Source organism: Bos taurus, chromosome X, assembly GCF_002263795.3.
Source record: "Bos taurus isolate L1 Dominette 01449 registration number 42190680 breed Hereford chromosome X, ARS-UCD2.0, whole genome shotgun sequence".
NCBI lineage: Eukaryota > Metazoa > Chordata > Mammalia > Artiodactyla > Bovidae > Bos > Bos taurus.
In genome coordinates this window covers 105705819-105724848 of record NC_037357.1, presented here as the reverse complement: position 1 = coordinate 105724848, position 19030 = coordinate 105705819, and the positions used below count along the sequence as shown (strand labels likewise).

Here is a 19030-nt window from a genome sequence, read left to right as displayed (position 1 = left end):
CGTCGAGAAAAGGGCTTTAGGACCCAGCGGCTGCGCGCGGGGCCGGCGGGGCCCGCCGCCTCCTGTGCGGCTCGGCGCGGGCGGTCGCCGGGCGCGGGTTCGCGGCCCGCCCGCGGCTCGTCGCCGCAGAGACGCGACGGGCGCTGAGGCGCGCGGGCGGCGCTCGGTGCGCGTGGGCGTGTCCCGCCCCGGCCGCGCGCCCCGCCCCAGCCCCGCCGGGTCGCTCGCCCCCAGGCCCAGCTCCAGCGCCCGGGCCCCGCGCCCTCGGCGGGCAGCGCAGAGCGCGGGAGCAGTTGGGGCCGGGCATGCCGGGAGCCCCCGGGGCAGCCGCCGCCGCCACCGCCACCGCTACCGCCACCGCCACCGCGTCCGCCGCCGGTGCGCGCCGCTGACGCGCGGAGATGAAATTCCCGGGCTCGGTGCTGGCGTCCGTGTTCCTGTTCGTGGCCGAGACGTCGGCGGCGCTGTACCTGAGCAGCACCTACCGCTCGGGCGGGGACGGCATGTGGCAGGCGCTGACGCTGCTTTTCTCGCTGCTGCCCTGCGCTCTGGTGCAGCTCACGCTGCTCTTCGTGCACCGCGACTTCACCCGCGACCGGCCGCTCGTGCTGCTGCTGCACCTGCTGCAGCTTGGGCCCCTCTTCAGGTGCGTGCGGGACCCCCGGCGGCGGGGGCCGGGCCTCCCAGGGGAGGGGGCCGGCGTCGGGGACGGGGGCCCAGGCCGGCCCGCCCTGCTCCTCCGCTCCACCACCGTCCCTGTCACAGGAATGCGACAGGAACCTGGGAGGGTGGGAATGGAGCCGGGGCGTACCGCCTTCCTGTTAGGGGCTAGCGATGGAAATTGCCGACAGTCGACTGAATTTGACCAACGGAAAGGGCCAATTTGGGCCCCTCAATCCTCAACGCGACCTGGTGGGCTCTGGCAGGATGAGCTCGTGTCGCGACTGGGCCTTAGGAAGAGGGTTCTAAATGGCCGTTAGAATCGAAGTGGGCACAGTTGATTGAATTGAATTGAAATTGAACAAACACGTGGGGAGTGGACTGTACTAGGCACTGTTCTGAGCTCAGTTACAAATACTAACTTACGTAATTCTTATACACGACCCTAAAAATCCACGCATCCGTCTTTTCTGTCCGATGTGGAAACATGGAGGGGAGAGGGCGGTAGGGGGGAAGCAGAGTAGAAATATCTTCAGGGCCCTGCCTGACTTCTAAACTCAGCCCTGCCTGACTTGTAAACTTAGCCGATGAAACTGGAGCACAAGTGCCACGGAGACCCCAACTCTTATTGTGTAAAGAGAAAAAAAAAATTATTAGCGACATTTCTGGACATCGTAGGAACACAAAACAAGTAAATTTTCTGGTAATGAAGTAGAGTTTGGTTTATCTGAGGACCATGAAGAGAGTTTAAAATGTGTTGTTTTGATACCTCTCTGTAGGAAAAGCGAAATAAAGGGTTTCTATCTGGATTATAAACAAATTTATAATAATGAACTTTAGATATAGGTGGGAGAGAAAGGGGAAGAGGTAGAAAGGCCAGACACTCAGCTGCCAGAAAATTCAGCCAGCTGGGAATCTTTCCTACCAGGAAATATCTCCCCAGCCAACACATCACAAACACACACACAGCAAAATATCTCCCCCACCAACACACACATTCGAGTAGCAAAATAGATTTTACAGAGCCCTATATACACACACAGTCGAGTAGTAAACTAGATTTTACAGGGCCCTATTATAAAACTTTGCGTTTCATATCAGAGACAGTCATCCCAGCTGACACTCAGAATACTGACTTGTAGTTTACACAGTGTCAAAACAAACCAGGTGAACAAGTTTCCCAAGCTCGAAAGCTACAGACTCCTACAGAGGAAGAGAAACAGGTGCACTGGCAGGAGTAAGAAGTTGCTACCAACCTCATGAGAGCAAAGGAAGAGTTGGGGGGGAGGGGAACAGAGAGAGAGAAAGAAAGTGAGGGGAATTTTAAAAGCCCTGCAGCCTGGGGCCAGAGAATGAGGAGCGAGTCCTCCGTGGCCAAGTAGGCCGCAGCAACCTGATTGTGTGCCCACTCAGTGGGATCAATGCGCTCTACTTGGACGGGCACTCATCATTTCTTAGCTCCATCTTGTGAAAAGAAAGTTCATTGCCCATGCTATTTGAGTAAAGTGACAGAGAAAGGGAAACTGACAGTTCTTAAATGCTTCTTGTGCTAAATGGTTTGGTAGGTGGTAGTTTCTCTCTCTCAGTTCATTGACTCCTTACCATAAAGTAGATATAATTGTTCCCATTTTATAGATGACCACATTCACAAGGCTTCTTACAAGTGGAATTGGCTTAATTATGTGAAAGAAGTCTGAGGAGTGTGGAATGTGTTTTATCCATAGTTCCATCTTAATAAAGTTTGGTCATCTTGGCAAAATTGAAAAAACACAACCTAAGTTGCCATCTTGGTAAATGAGAATACCTTATCAGTACTAACATTTAAAATGTTTCTAAGTACTGAGTGACCCAAGACAAAACTAATGACATAATAGTATGTATAAAAACAGGATGGTACTCATAGACCTAAGCTCAGAGAAATATACCAATTTGTTAAGAGTGGTAATTTCGGAATGATGGAGTTATGGGGTAGTTTTCATTTTTTTCTGAAAAATATAGAAAAGTACATCATTTACTCCTTTATTATATTATACTTCTCTACATTTTTTGGTTTTTACCGTAAAAATATTTTAACTTTATTTAAAAAAAGAAAAAGTTTGGTACTTTGGAGCAATAACTTCTCAACTGATATATATATATATATATATATACACACATATATATGTATGTATATATAAAGTTTCAACACTATACTGCTGCTACTGCTGCTAAGTCACTTCAGTCGTGTGTGACTCTGTGTGACCCCATAGACTGCAGCCCACCAGACTCCTCTGTCCCTGGGATTCTCCAGGCAAGAACACTGGAGTGGGTTGCCATTTCCTTCTCCAAAGAGACCTATTTCCAGAAAATTCTGAATAGGTCATTGTGCTTTGGGGGAAAAAACAGAATAACACATTAAAAAAAAAGAAACAAACAACCTACTTCCTTCAACAAGGGCACTTTCATTCTAACGCAGCTGATTTCTTTCAAGAAGATGCTGGAACCATGCTGAGATACACAAAATGTGATTCCAAGCCTCTTATCTTCCAGATGAAAAGAAAAGCAATTTGATGTTGTGTGTTAGCATGCGTTAATATCTTACTGAAAGTTATTCCTGCTGTTTGATTTTATTCTAACTCTAAGACGTCAGCTTTACATAAAGATCAAAATTATTTCCCCCAAACAAAGGAGAGTCTCTCTGCCCTTCTTATCGATTGGACTTAGTAATATTTTTAAACTGTTTGGGGAAAGTTTCGCTCTCTTTAATTCGGGATGGGTCCTAACTAGCCAAACTCCTGTTCTGTTTAGGTGAGATGTTGGTTTTGGATTCACTCAGCTCAGTCGGATTTCATTACATTGTAATGATGGTGGACTAAACACTACAGACTAGGTCTTGCTCCTTCTTTCTTGTAGGGAGGCTTTGGGAGAGCACCGTGTTTCATTTATATCAGCCTCATATTTAAAACTGTAGTTGCAGTTTGAAGAATTGTTTCCTCATGAAGGCTAGGTTGGGATGATAGGAACATTAAATAATGTCTTGAATTTCTTTTTTTCTATTATAAGGACAATCTTATTGTGAATGATAATAGACATTCTGGATAACCAGAGTGGGGGGAAAGCACCTCTTAACAACAAACAAAATTTATTTCTCATTCTTTTACAATTATGTTCATTTTATAAATTAATTGGGAGAAGGAATAAATATGAATGAGTTACAGGTTCAAGGAATTTGCCCCCATTCTTATTTATTGGTATAATGAAGGAAAAATGGTACCCAAAAATCTAGCTTTATAAAATAAATGCTAAGACATTCTAGTAATTTTTTTATTCAAGTATAGTTGATGTACAGTGTTATATGTTACAGTTGTACAATATGGTGATTCACAATTTTAAAGGTAATGCCCCATTTATAGTTATTACAAAATATTGGCTATATTCCCCATGTTATACAGTATATTCTTGTAGCTTATTTTATACCTGAGTTTGTACCCCTTAATCGCCTTTCTCCCTTCCTGCTCCCTATTGGTAACCACTAATGTGTTCTCTGGATCTGTGAGTCTAGTATTTTTGACAGAACATTACAAAATGATTCATTGCAATGAAAAACATTGCAAAATACCATAGTATTTCTCTCTTCTGTAAACTTTGAGAAGATTTTAAAAATAACGATAGCCTAAATATCAAGAGCTTTTTTGTTGTTGCTTGCAAAGTGCTTTCACATACAGTATATAATTCCATCCACTATAAAACCTTGTGAGCTAACTGTCATTATCTTTTTTTTACAGTTGAGAATTGAGGCTCAGTGAGATTATGCAAGTGGCTTTTCAGAGGTCACAGGGAGCTTTCTATTTAACCAGTTTGGTTCTTGGGTAGCTTCACAGAGCATGTATGTCATAGGAAGATAACATTGCATAGAGGAAATCATAATCAGTATTTCTTTTGAAAATGTGTTTTTAGTAACTACCTCAGAGGGTCTCTGGTACCACAGATTATTTATGCTGACACCAACATGCATGGTTTCAGCTAATTAATAAACTGCTTCCACTATGATGTTTGAAAATGGGATAAAATGAAAATAAAAAAGGATCAACCTGCTGATTACCTACATTGGGGATTAGCAAACCATGCCCCACATTGAAATCCCCTTACTGCCTGTTTTTGTAAAGTTTTATTGGAACACAGGCATGCCCATTCACTTCTGTGTTGTCTGTGGCTGCTTTTGCATTACAGTGGCAGAGCTGAGTAGTTGCAATAGAGACCATGACCTGCAAAGCCTAAAATATTTATTCTTTGTAGATACACAAAATGTTTGCCAACCCTTGGTCAAACTGAAAAACTATCTTGAATGATTGTGATAAAAATACTTAATTTATGGCTACATTTAGGCAACTTCTTAAGTAAAAACAACAACAACAACAACAAAACATTTGGAAACAAATAGTGGAAGTCTTAGGGCCTTTCACAAATTCATTAAATACCTACTACATGTAAACTTCTGTGCTAAGATTTTTATTAGTTGAGAAAAACAGTGAATTACAGGAGGGTACACCTGGATTTCCTCGGAGAAGGCAATGGCAACCCACTCCAGTGCTCTTGCCTGGAAAATCCCATGGATGGAGGGTCCTGGTGGGCTGCAGTCTATGGGGTCGCTAGGAGTTGGACACGACTGAGTGACTTCACTTTCACTTTTCACTTTCATGCATTAGAGAAGGAAATGGCAACCCACTCCAGTGTTCTTGCCTGGAGAATCCCAGGGACGTGGGAGCCTGGTGGGCTGCCGTCTATGGGGTCGCACAGAGTCGGACATGACTGAAGTGGCTTAGCAGCAGCAGCAGCACACCTGGGTTTCCTGGAGAAGGAAATGGTAACCCATTCCAGTATTCTTGCCTGGAGAATTCCATGGACAGAGGAGCCTGGTGACCTACAGTCCATGGGGTCGCAAAGAGTTGGACGTGACTGAGCAACTAACACACACACCTGGGTTTCAGGGCCACTTCTGTGATTAGTTCATTGGGGGACCTTCCTTCGTTTCCACTGTAGACAAAGAAGTGTCATTTGTCTGTAATTCTGCAAATACTTCCGTTAAACACAGCCTTCTCCTCAGCATCCAGAGACTTGCATTTTCCTCTGGACCTTCATTTTATTCATTCAGCTCTTAATATGTGCTGCTGTTTCATTTGCTTGTTTTGTTATTAAAAATTCTGAGCTTGATTTTACTATTCAGGTAAAACATATTTGTTGCTGGAACGACAGAAGGGCAGAAAACAGATAAGCACAACTAAAAAAATTTAAAAGCTCTAATTTGACTAACTAAAGGGAACAATTCTTAATATTTTGTTATATATCCTCACCAATATTTTTACAGTCATTAAGCTGGTAAACCATGAACCATCTAGGGGGAGGGAGGGGGTGTAGGAAGGAAGACCCTGATTTACAATCTTTGCTGATTTCTGTGATTTAAAGATTTCCATTGTGGCCTATTTCAAGCTACTGAGTTGTTTAAGAACTGCCTCACAAAATTCCTAACCATTTAACTGTCTCATGAGTCAGTATGAGCCAGCTGAAGCACTCCACTGTTTATGTGTATATGTGTGTGTATCCATATATATATGTAATTTTCTTTTTATTAAATGTGGAATTTTCTGTGTATTTTCCATTGTAATACATTACTCCTTTTGCTTACCAAACATGATAAAATTTTTTTGTATGTCAGTATATGTGTGTATATACTGTCAATTTTAAGGACTGGATAATATTTCATTGAATATACATATTAGGATTTATTTAATCATTGTTTTGTTTAGGGACCTTTAGAGTTTTCCCCAGAGAAGGCAATGGCACCCCACTCCAGTACTCTTGCCTGGAAAATCCCATGGATGGAAGAGCCAGATGGGCTGCAGTCCATGGGGTTGCTAAGAGTCGGATACGACTGAGCCACTTCACTTTCACTTTCCACTTTCATGCATTGGAGAAGGAAATGGCAACCCACTCCAGTGTTCTTGCCTGGAGAATCCCAGGGACGGGAGAGCCTGGTGGGCTGCCGTCTCTGGGGTCGCACAGAGTGACTGAAGCGACTTAGCAGCAGAGTTTTCCCAGAACTTTGCCATTAAAAATAATGGTATTCAAATTTTTGCAGTAACCTTTCTTTCTAAGGGCTTCCCTGTGGTGGTTCAGAGGTTAAAGCGTCTGCCTGGAATGCAGGAGACCCAGGTTTGATCCCTGGGTCGGGAAGATCCCCTGGAGAAGGAAATGGCAACCCACTCCAGTACTCTTGCTTGGAGAATCCCATGAAGGGAGGAGCCTGGTAGGCTACAGTCCATGGGGTCGCAAAGAGTTGGACACGACTGAGCGACTTCACTTTCCTTTCCTTTCCTTTCTTTCTAAGTGAGTTAATCTATGAAAAATATCTTACAAACTGAAAGTGCTATATAAATATTACTTATATTAATTAGGTCCTGTTTTCTTGTTTAGATTATGTACATCTCTGAATGAGACAGTGGTGTGCAACTATCTTTGCATTCCCCACAGCACTTAGCAAAGTGCATCCACATTCATTACATATTTGAGAATAAAGACAATGGTCAGTTTATTCCGTCTTCTAGTGCTTGTGATCAGTGGTCCACCTGTGTCAAGTTACAAGGCCTCATACAGCCCTCAGTCATAGATCTGAGTTTTTCCTCAGAGCAGATTCAGTTGGATCAGCTAGACTTAGCTCAAAACCTTGAACTTCATTGTTTTCAGCTAAACAAGTTGATCCCACATTGTTTTACATGTTTTCATGTAATATATTGGGGCTTCCCTGATAGTTCAGTTGGTAAGAATCTGCCTGCAATGCAGGAGACCCCAGTTTGATTCCTGGGTCAGGAAGATACGCTGGAGAATGGATAGGCTACCACTCCAGTATTCTTGGGTTTCCCTTGTGGCTCAGCTGGTAAAGAATCCACCTGCAGTGTGGGAGGCCTGGGTTTTATCCCTGGGTTGGGAAGAGCCCCTGGATAAGGGAAAGGCTACCCACTCCAGTATTCTGGCCTGGAGAATTCCATGGACTAAACAGTCCATGGGTTGCAAAGTGTCAAACACAACTAATACATTAAAGTATCTATGACCCCAGTGGACAAAATGTAGCAGACAATTGCCTCTCCCTCCCCACCCCCTTGCACACACACACTACTGTGTACCTCTTTTTCTCCCAGGAACAAATGAACAAAGATAATCACAAAATATATCCACTTTGTACTCACTAAAGAAAGAAGTTCCTGCATTTCCTTTCTTACTTTAGGTTTTATTTTAGTATTTCGAATTATACATGTATTCTCATTTCCTTGGTTGCCTCCAGGTGAGAGTACAAAGTTAACAACACTCAATAAAATAAATGAAGCCATAAAATCTTCTGGCAGCATTATAAGGTTGTTATAAAAATGCACATTTGGGGAAAAACGTCCTTTAACAATTTTGAAACCTAAAGCCATGAACATTTTTTATTACTAAGAAAAAAACATTTTCCCCAATATTTTGTTATGAAAATTTTTGAACATACAGAAGACAACTTGAAAGAATTGTACAAAGAACACCCAAGTACTTGCCACCTAGATTCTACAGTTAACATTTTATTTCACACGTCTATCCATCCCTCTATCAATCCCTCAATCCACTTGAAAGTGTGTGTGTGTGTGTGTAAATTGTATATATCAGTACTCTTCCTCTCTTCGCTATTCATATCATTACCTATAGAGGAAAATCCAGTTTTAAAAGCCAACTACTCTATCAGTCTAGAAAGGTGACTGGTTCAGGCTCCATCCTCAGGCAAGCTTGAAACTCCATAGATAAGACAGAGCTGGCAGGCTTCCAGGTATGATTGACTTTAGTCCTGTTCTGAAAAGGCTTAAGAGAGCAGAAATAGGTAATGTGGACTTCCAGGGGAATTCTAGGTGGGAGGCTGCTCTGTGCTGGGGGATCTCCCAACCACAACTGCTGTTTTAACTGAAGTAATTTGGAGCATCTATTGGATCTAAAATATGTGTGTGGGGGTGGGTGTTGTATATATATGCACACGTGTGCACACACACCCCCATATACTGCATTATCTCCATGACAGTGTAGCAAAGTAGGTCTTATCTCTGCTTTATAATTCAGGGACAGAACTTGGGTTAAAAGACATGTCCAAGGCTGCACAGCTAATAAGTGTTAGGAAGGGAAATGGAACTTTTTTTTTCTGGAGCCTGAACCACTTCCCATGCCATTCTCGGCTTGGTTTCCTTGCCTCAGTGGCCCTCGGTGTCACTTCTCAATGTGGTTCATGCTCAGGCCAGTTGGCCTGCTGGAGGGCCTCAAGAAGACTGCATGCTTACAACTGGTCCTTAGAGAGGATGATTTTAGTGGCAGGGGTCGGGGGCGAGTTGCAGTCCAGAGTAACCAAGCCAGGGCTTTGAGAAAGCTAAGAGAAAGCGGGGTAACTAAGGAAAGACAGGATCCTGTCTGCCTTTGATGATCATGACTTGCTGGTTTGTTTCCAGGTGTTTTGAAGTCTTCTGCATCTATTGTCAGTCAAACCACATTGAAGAACCTTATGTCAGCATCACCAAGAAGCGGCAGATACCAAAAAATGGCCACTCAGAGGAAATTGAGAAGGAAGTGGGCCAGGCAGAGGGCAAGCTATTCACCCACCGATCTGCATTCAGCCGGGCATCGGTGATCCAGGCTTTCCTGGGCTCAGCCCCACAGCTGACCCTGCAGCTGTACATAAGTGTCTTGCAGCAGGATGTCAGTATCGGACGATGTATGTATATTTTTTATTTCTGTTTGCATTTGGGAAGCGTGGAGAGCAAAACATAAGGTCTGTTTTGTTTCAGGTGAAATTCATTTCTATGCGCCTTCCATCCGAAGTCTGTGTTGCAGTTACTAAGCTCAAAACGTAGTGAGTTAAAATAATAGTGTTTCTTTTGCTTATGAATCTGAAGTTTAGGCAGCTGTCAAAAGGGCTCACCTCAGCTCCACTGTGCGTTAACTGGGGTGGCTCAAAGATGGGGAGTTGGAATCCACTGAGGGCTTATCCACTCACAATTCTTACGGTCGGTGCTGGCTGTTGCTGGGGCCTCAGATCTTTCCCACTTTGTCTCTCCGTGTGGGCTAGTTTGAGCCTCCTCACAGCATGGTGGCTGCTTTCAAGAGCGAATATCCTAAGAGGGAGAGAGGGCCAGGTGGAAGGGTATCCCTTTTGTGATCCGATTTTGAAGTCATGCAACATTACTTTTGCTGCCATTTTCTTTGTTGATACAGCCAGGAATCCTGTCGAGGTTCAAGCCAAAGGGAAGAAAGGAAACTGACTTTTGTTGGGGAATGGCCACAGTCTAGAGGTTCACAGCTGTGATCACTGTGGAAAATACAACTTGCTGTACATAGGCCGAAAGGATGGTTGCCAGGGGCTGGGCCTCTTCAGATTGTGCCTCTGTCACTCAGCGGTAGTTGTAAAGCAGCTGAGACAGTTGTAACAGCTTCTTTGTGGTGAATGAGGGCATCAGGAGTTCTTCCTGTCTTCTTGAAGTTCTAATAGATATCTCATCTTTAAAATAAACATACTTCTCTAACCTTTGGACTAGTCTCACATCATCAAATTGAGGGCAGGTTTTGATTAAGCCAGATTAAAAAAAAAACTGCACATGCATTGGACACAAGTGAAAAACCTTCATATGAAAAGAGGAAATAATCCTTTGAAAATATTAATATTGTTAAGTAAATGAAAACCAGATATTCTGGTAAGTTTTACTATACAGATAAGCAAAAGTGAGTTAAAAGCCTTAAGTTTAAAAATACATATTTAAGATAACACTGAAATTGGAATATTTTAAAATAAATCACCCTTATTAATTTAACTTCCCTCAGTCTTCTTTCTGCCTCTAATCTAGGCTGGATGGTAAAATGTCTTTAATTTATGGCTGAGTCACAGGTTATTTGTATATCACAGTCTCCCTTATCCAGATTACGTAAGAATGATTATGATTCTTAAGATATATCAGAACTTTAAGTTGACATCTTGGACCTTGGTGGATTAACACCTGTGAAAACACCTTCCACAACCCCAGGTAGACAGTAGATGCTCAATAAATGCAGCAGCATCCTTGTTTTCTAGGGACTTATAACTAGAATGGGCATTGACCAAGGTGAGCCCTCTGCATGCCAATATACCCTTTACCCAGTTCATTGTTTTTCTATGTGGCAGGAACACAGCAAGAGACCAGATATGGTCATAGCCAATTTGATTTTTACATGTCAGTTCAATTTTTTTTCTCAAGTTACTGAAAATGAAGTTGTCTTTTAGCTCAGAGGTTGGCAAATAGCAGCCCATGGATGTAATCAGGGGGTGCTTGTTTTTGTAAATAAAATTTTATTAGAATGCAGCCATGCCCTTTGATTTACCCATTGTCTATGTCTGCCTTTTTTTTTTCCTTTGAGCAGAGTTGAGTAGTTGCATAGTTGCAACAGAAAATAAGTGGTCCACAGAGCATAAAGTATTTACTGTCGGGCTCCTTACAGAAAGTTTGCCAACCCACATTACAGTTTTTCAGATGGAATTCTATTCGGGAAAATGAAACCTATCTCATAAAATGTCAGTGTCACAAAGAATATCTGTAACATGCACCTTGAGAGTCCCCTGAGAATTAAATGAAAATTCAAATATGTATAGAGAAAGGAAGTGGGCATGGTCCTCTTAAAAATACAGATAACTGCCATTTATATAGGTTTTGACTAATCCTAATCACTGCCTTAGCATATCTGAGGAAGGGGAAAGGTAGTTATAATTAGAGCACAGGCTAGGGTGTGTCATGGAGGCCAACATGGGCAGTATCTGTCATATGATTAGGAATGCATTTGGTGCAAGAAACAAACACCTGACTACAAGGTTAGACAACCAATTATTTTGCTCATCTAAGAAGAAATTGGAGTTAGGCCATTGCTGGCATTATATCAGCTGCTCACACTGATAAAGTTGATGTCCCTACAGTTCCATTGGCCTTTCTTTTGGGTTGATACTGCATAGAATCCATCATGGCTTCATTCAAGGTAGGAAGAAAAGCATGAAGCAGAAGGGGGAATGTCTTTCTTCCTTTAGTTCAGTCACTCAGTTGTGTCCGACTCTTTGCGACCCCACGGACTGCAGCATGCCAGGCCTCCCTATCCTTTACCAACTCCCGGAATTTACTTACACTCATGTCCATAGAGTTGATGCCATCCAACCATCTCATTCTCTGTCGTCCCCTTCTCTTCCTGCCTTCAATCTTTCCCAGCATCAGGGTCTTTTCAAATGAGTCAGTTCTTCACATTAGGTATTCAAAGTATTGGAGTTTCAGCTTCAGCATCAGTCCTTCCAATGAATATTCAGGACTGATTTCCTTTAGGATGGACTGGTTGGATCTCCTTGCAGTCCAAGGGACTCTCAAGAGTCTTCTCCAACACCACAGCTCAAAAGCATCAATTCTTCAGCACTCAGCTTTCTTTATAGTCCAACTTTCACATCCATTCATGACTACTGGAAAAACCATAGCTTTGACTGAACAGACCTTTGTTGGCAAAGTAATGTCTCTGCTTTTTATTATGCTGTCTAGGTTGGTCATAACTTTCCTTCCAAGGAGCAAGCATCTTTTAATTTCATGGCTGCAGTCACCATCTGCAGTGATTTTGGAGCCCCCAAAAGTAAAGTCAGCCACTGTTTCCATCACTTCCCATCTATTTGCCATGAAGTGATGGGACCAGATGCCATGATCTTCGTTTTCTGAATGTTGAGGTTTAAGCCAACTTTTCACTCTCCTCTTTCACTTTCATATAAAGGCTCTTTAGTTCTTCTTCACTTTCTGCCATAGAGGTGGTGTCATCTGCATATCTGAGGTTATTGATATTTCTCCTGGCAGTCTTGATTCCAGCTTGTGCTTCATCCAGCCCACTGTTTCTCATGATGTACTTTGCATATAAGTTAAATAAGCAGGGTGACAGTATACAGCTTTGATGTACTCCTTTCCCGATTATTAGTAAGTAAAAGCTTTCCCAGAAACCTCCCTAATAAACCTCATTTAGGTCTCATTGACCAGGATTGGTCATGTTATCACCTTGGTTCAAGAAATGCTAGAGAAGCTGGGCATAGGACAGTTAAAACCAGTGGCTTTGAACAGCATTCCTTCAACTTCTCTGGTGATGATGTGACCAGAGGTGGGAGCCAGGGAGTTTGTTAAAAAATCTACAGAAAACCAGGCTTCATTCTCGGAAATTGTGATTTGCTAGGTATGGGATGGTAGCCTCAGATAGGTCTTTTGATCTTTTTTCTCTTTTGTTTTCTAAACAAGTGCTCCTGGTAATTTTTATGTTTAGCAAAGTTTGGGAACACTGGACTAGATAAGTCACAGCCTGCCTAGGGCTGGGCCCATTGCCACCCACAACAAAATTATGTTTTCTTAAAATATAGGAGGAAGACACTGTCTGCCATACCATATGTTGAGACCAATAAAAATATCCATTCTTGACAGGAGAGGACACGAAGTCCATCCAAACCTGATCCCATTCAACATTCAAGCTCTGTATAGCTTTCTTTTCTCTCTTATCCTATGCTCACTTAGCAAATGCTGATGAATTTGGCCTTGGCAGAGCTTGGATGGGAGGTGGAGCCAGCCACATGGTCCACTGGAGAGGTTTTTGTTAATTGCAGTACAATTCATACAACAATAGGTTCACCATTTTAAATGTACAATTTAGTGGATTTTAGGATATTCAGTATGTTGTGTCATCATCATCACTATCTAATTTTAGAATATTTTTGATACATCGAAAAGAAATCCCATACTTAGTAGCAGTCACTGCTCATTTCCCCTCTCCAGACCCTGGCAATCACTAATCTACTTTCTGTCTCTATGAATTTGTCTATTGTGTATACTTCATATAAATGGTATCATATACTTTTGGAGAGTTTCTTCCCCCATAGTCAGTGAATAATGGACACTGTCTATGACCCTCAGCCTTTGAGTGAGACTAGTTAGCTCTCAGGGGACTTGATTAAGTCTCTGGACCTTGGAGGATAGGTTGGTCTTAGGCCCAGGTGAGTACACCAAGGTTTCTGTGTTCTGTGAAGGCCTCTGCAGCATGCCACTTGGCCTGCCTGGATCTCCAAGTGCCCTGCTCTCTTCCAGTCAAGGCGGTAATGTTGGCAGTAATGATGACTGCTTCTCAGATCCTTGCTTTGTGCCAGGCACTGTGATTGTTATGATTTTGTTTCACGTTCACAGCACCCCTGTGAGGTAGATCTGATTACTTCCATCTTCTTAAGGATGAAAATTGTACTCCTAGTATACCAGAGGAGGCAGGACATAGGATTAGATTTATGTGAATTCACTCATTGAAGTCAATGAATATGTATTGAATATATTCTGTGTTCCTGACCTTGTGCTGGGCTCCAAGGATTAAGTGGTAAATAAGGTGGACAGGGCTGTATCCTTCTGGAACAGGATAAGCAAATAGGATACAAATAATTAATCATATATTTATTTTATTTCAGGTAAATCCTGCAAAGTAAAAGTCTGTTGGGGGACTCTAACCGAGTCTGGGAGATAAGGGAAAATTTCCCAGGGGAACTTAAGTATAAAGTAAAATCTGGTAGATGAATCAAGTGAAGTAAAAGAAGGAAAGGGTATCCCAGGATTTCAGACTTTATCCCAGAGGCACTAGGAGGTCACTGGTGAGTTTTAAACGTCACAGTGTCATGATCAGATTTTGTTTTAGAAGCTGATTACTCTGGAAAATGGATTGGAAGGGAGTGAGGGGAGAAACAAGGAGGCCCAGAAGTGGGCTGCTACTGTTGTCAAGTTGAGAACAATAATGGCTTAGGCTGTAATGGTAGAAATGGGTTATTGGAGCAATATTACTGGTGCAGAAGTTGAACAAGGTGATGATTGATTGAATGGGAAGGTGGGACAAAGGCAGATGTCAGACATAGTTCCCAAGTTCCTGACATATACTGTTGATTTATACCCTGCCTCATTCCAAAAATGGACTTGGCAACAGGGCTTATTAGTGCTGTGATACTCTCTGTGGAATATACCCTTCTGTCTGCTCTTGTGGAAACTGGTAAATTAAATGGTAATATTATATAAACACATCTGGACTGAAACATGCAATTCAAGCAGTTCATATGATTACTAAAGATTACTGAACTTAACTTATGAATGTGTCTCAGTGTAAACACAATTAAAAATCTCACTCTCACATGAAATACCTAACCTGTCTAACACCATTTATTTGAGGGAGGAACAAAGTTATCAGTGGCCGAATACATGTTTTAAGATGTACAAATACATAAATTCTGTCCCAAGTGATAGACTCAGATGTATACACAGTTCTTATAAACACTCTACGTGCTGTGTTAGGTTGGAAAAAAAGTTGTCACATCAAGTGAAGAAGGAAACTAATTACTCTCCTATTAGCTGACATTTTCTCCTGTTCATCAGATGCCGAAGGGCCCCCCTCTGCTGCTCCTGGCCTGTCATACAGGACTGGTCAGAGGCTGCCCAGTTAGCTTCAACAGTGGGGTCAGTGGACCTGGGTTCACCATCCCAGTTCACCACTTTCTGGCTGTGTGATCTTGGACATCCATCTGTCTCCTGTGAGCAGCAGCTTCCTCACCTGTAAAACTGGGATAATCAAGAGTTCCTCCATCTTGGGGTTTTCCCAGAGATGAAGTCATCATGTGCCTATAAACTGTGACTTAACACAGAGCCTGGCACAGGCCACACCCTTAACAGATGGCTGCCTGTGTCTCCCTACCCAGCTGCTTGGACAGGTCCCCCAAGGGGCGGCCAGGCCTGGTTCTCATGTGATTGCTAGATGCTTGGGCCTCTGGCTGTGAGAGCCCTGGCCTGGCCTGCTGCACCCTGTGGGGGTAGAGTGCTGTGCAGAGGAGGAAGCCAGGGCTACATCCAGGAACCACACAGTCCTCACCTTGGTTCCCTCTCTGCTCCCCTCTGTCTAGTGACACCCTCTATCTCCCTCCTTCCTCCACTGATGGAAGCTTGGCACTGGCTTAGCCTTTGCTGGCTTCTCAGGAGTGTCTGAGAGTAACCATGTTGGGTGTGCGTACAGCTCGGTGGAGCGGGTGCTTGTTTAATCCAAGAAACCTTTCTTAACACCTGGTGCTCCTTCAACCAGATGCCTCACTGTCAAGATGTTCACCGCACAAATTTGTGGATCATTACAAGAGCCATAAAGCCCTTCTGGACTCAGGCAAGCCTCCCTCTTACCCTCCTGCTTATTTGAGTGGCCAGCAGGCTTCTCCCCAGCAATGGCAGGTGGAGAGTGTCCTTCAGCTGGTCACATGAGGACACCAGCCATGCCACCCTATCCCTGAAGTGGAGCATCTTTATGTCCAGGGCATGGTACCTCATCTTCCACTGACTTTCAGACAACAGGGAGTGCCTCCAGGGTGGGTGGTGCCAGGGACTCAATCATCGTACTCACATCCTGCCAGGTTGGTTAAATAGTTGTATGGTTGCTGAAAGTGGTTGATTTTGGCTTATGGCTGTGGCATGTTTAACACTGAATGTAGTCTCCAGGATACCTCACTGGAAGTCACACCATGACTTGTTGTAGCATGAGACCTGGTCTCCAGGATACCTCACCGGAAGTCACACCAGAGGATCCATTGAGGACCAGAGAAGTTATAGTAGGTGGATAAACTGTGTCAGGTTAGCAGGTCTGTGTGTTCAGGGTCACCTTACAGTCCATGCTGTGTCAGCACTAGTGGCCCTGTGACACCTGCAGGGAGCCAGGCTTCCTGGGCTCTTTAGACTCTGTTTGATGACTAGGTTTGGAGGTTGAGCTTTTCTGACCTCATGTGGGCAGGCCATGTGCAGAGTCACGTGGACAGGGGAGAATCAGGCAGAGCTGTACCACTGTTGCTTTAAGAATTGTGTTCCAGCTGTGCCTGTGGGTTTACAGCAGACATGGGGGCCCCGGGCAGCTTATCCTCTGTCTAACTGAGGCACCCTGCCACACCTCTCTCCTCCCCAGGACCAGGGGTCCTCCACCAGGGGAGTAAGGCAGGCAGAGGCTGAGAACCACTGCCCTTGGGAAAGCATGAGTCACCCAAGGTTAGGCTTTTTGTGCATTTTGAAAAGACGGAAGGGGACTGGTGAGGGAGGATTTGTTCTAACTTGAGCCCTGCAGAGACCAGTGACAACCAGTGCCCTGTTGGGAGTGGGAAAACTAAAACCAGTGTGAGTGGGAACAAGGGCTAGGGAGGGCGTGCCTGCCAAACCAGGTCTGTGACCAAAGGCAGTGTCAGGGCAGGCCAGGGTCAGACACCAGACACAGGTCAGCACAGGTGAAAACATCACTTGTGAGATGACATGAGCCAAGAGTCCAGCCTGGAAAGACCTTGGAGAGTGATGTCAGATTGCTGTTGGCGTGAACACAAGGCCTGGGAATAAGGCTGGCCTCCCTCTGAAGACAGCCTCTGAGAAGAGGTGTTTTGAGGGCCCAGGCTCCCCTGGTCCCTGAATCTGACAGGTCCTGCAGTCATGTAGCTGTAACTCTTAGAATAGGTCTCTAGATCCCCATAATAGAATCTCTAAATGAGGGACCATTTAGTAATCTCTAATACATTCTTGACTCCTTGGAAGGAAAGTTATGACCAACCTAGATAGCACATTGAAAAGCAGAGACATTACTTTGCCAACAAAAGTCCGTCTAGTCAAGGCTATGGTTTTTTCAGTGGTCATGTATGGATGTGAGAATTGGACTGTGAAGAAAGCTGAGCACCAAAGAATTGATGCTTTTGAACTGTGGTATTGGAGAAGACTCTTGAGAGTCCCTTGGACTGCAAGGAGATCCAACCAGTCCATTCTGAAGGAGATCAGCCCTGGGATTTCTTTGGAAGGAATGATGCTAAAGCTGAAACTCCAGTACTTTGGCCACCTCATGCGAAGAGTTGACTCATTGGAAAAGACTCTGATGCTGGGAGGGATTGGGGGCAGGAGGAGAAGGGGACGACAGAGGATGAGATGGCTGGATGGCATCACTGACTCAATGGACGTGAATCTGAGTGAACTCTGGGAGTTGGTGATGGATAGGGAGGCCTGGCATGCTGCCATTCATGGGGTCGCAGAGTCAGACACGACTGAGCAACTGAACTGAATACATTCTTTCCTAAAGTATAAATTGCAAAGTGGCAGCTCACAAACCTAATCTGGATGGTGTTTGTTAGTCCTCCGCAGACATCTTAAAAAAAAATTCATAAGTGCTGACAGTTAGAATCACAAACTTTTAACCTAAGTATCTGGATTTCTGACTTCTTTCGTGAAATCAAAATGTCTGGGTGTCCATGTGGTTGCAGTCAGCTGCAGATACAAGATACTATCCTATTAAGGTTGGCCTTTGGTTTGCCACTTTTCTCTTTTGCATTTCATGTCTCACCCACTTTACTCATAGTGGCCACTATAGTCTGGACACTATAGAGACTTGAACTTGTTACTCACACCACAAATTAATTCTAAGTTCACAGTGTTCATAAGGATCAATTTTCTCTTTTAATGATGTATTATAGTACAGGGCTTCTCATACTATCTTCAGTGTACAGTCAATATTATCTGTTTTTCTTGTTCTAATTCCTTATGAACTGATAGGAAGTCCTATAATTCATGACTGATACACAGCTCACATTTGACAAATGTCTTTATAAGAGAGAGTCAGGAAGAGATTTGATTACAGAGTGAGATGATAATGTGAGGACTGGAGAAAGATGCTATATGCTTGCTTTGAAGATGGAGGATGGGGCCACTAGGCAAGGAATGCAAGCTAGAAAGTCAAGGAAATGGATTCTTCTCTAGGGCCTCTGGAGGGACCATGGCCCTTATTGGCACCTTGATTTTAACCCAGAGAAACTAATTTGAGACTCCTGGCCCCAAAAGCTGTAAGAGAATAAAGGTGTGTTGTTTTAGGCCACCAAGTTGGTGATAATTTGTTATCACAGGAGCCATAGGAAACTAATAACAGGTGCAGAGTAACCTTTTACAATCTCTTATTAGGAGCAGACCAATACTCCAAAAAAACTCTCATTTTCACAGAGAGCAAATAAATTCTAGATTTGCTACAATGTATTATTTGATTCTAAAGGACCCACAATCTCTTTTTGACAAACTTACAAGTAAACCCATAAACTGAGCCAGATTTGGCAAAGTTTAACACAGATTTGTGTCACTTTTCAGATTCTTCCACAAACTTAATGCTTTCTGCATTCATTCAGTTTTTTTTCCTTCACCATACTTCCTCTTTCCCATTCTGGAACAAGTCATTTTACTTCAGCCCAAAAACACTTTTTCTGCCCTTAATTTTTAAAATGTCTCATTATCTTCAGACTCAT

At 43.5% G+C, this 19030-nt stretch overlaps 1 protein-coding gene across 1 annotated transcript in view; it reads left to right on the top strand.

Annotated features, from left to right (window-relative positions):
* Nucleotides 1-222: 222 nt before the first annotated feature.
* XK (X-linked Kx blood group antigen, Kell and VPS13A binding protein) overlaps nucleotides 223-19030 on the top strand; it is a 49487-nt gene continuing 30679 nt past the window's right edge. The window contains exons 1-2 of the mRNA XM_024988606.2: nucleotides 223-646; nucleotides 9153-9415. Coding sequence (XP_024844374.1) covers nucleotides 402-646; nucleotides 9153-9415 — 508 coding nt within the window. The 5' untranslated portion in view covers nucleotides 223-401. The remainder of the gene's footprint in view (nucleotides 647-9152; nucleotides 9416-19030) is intronic.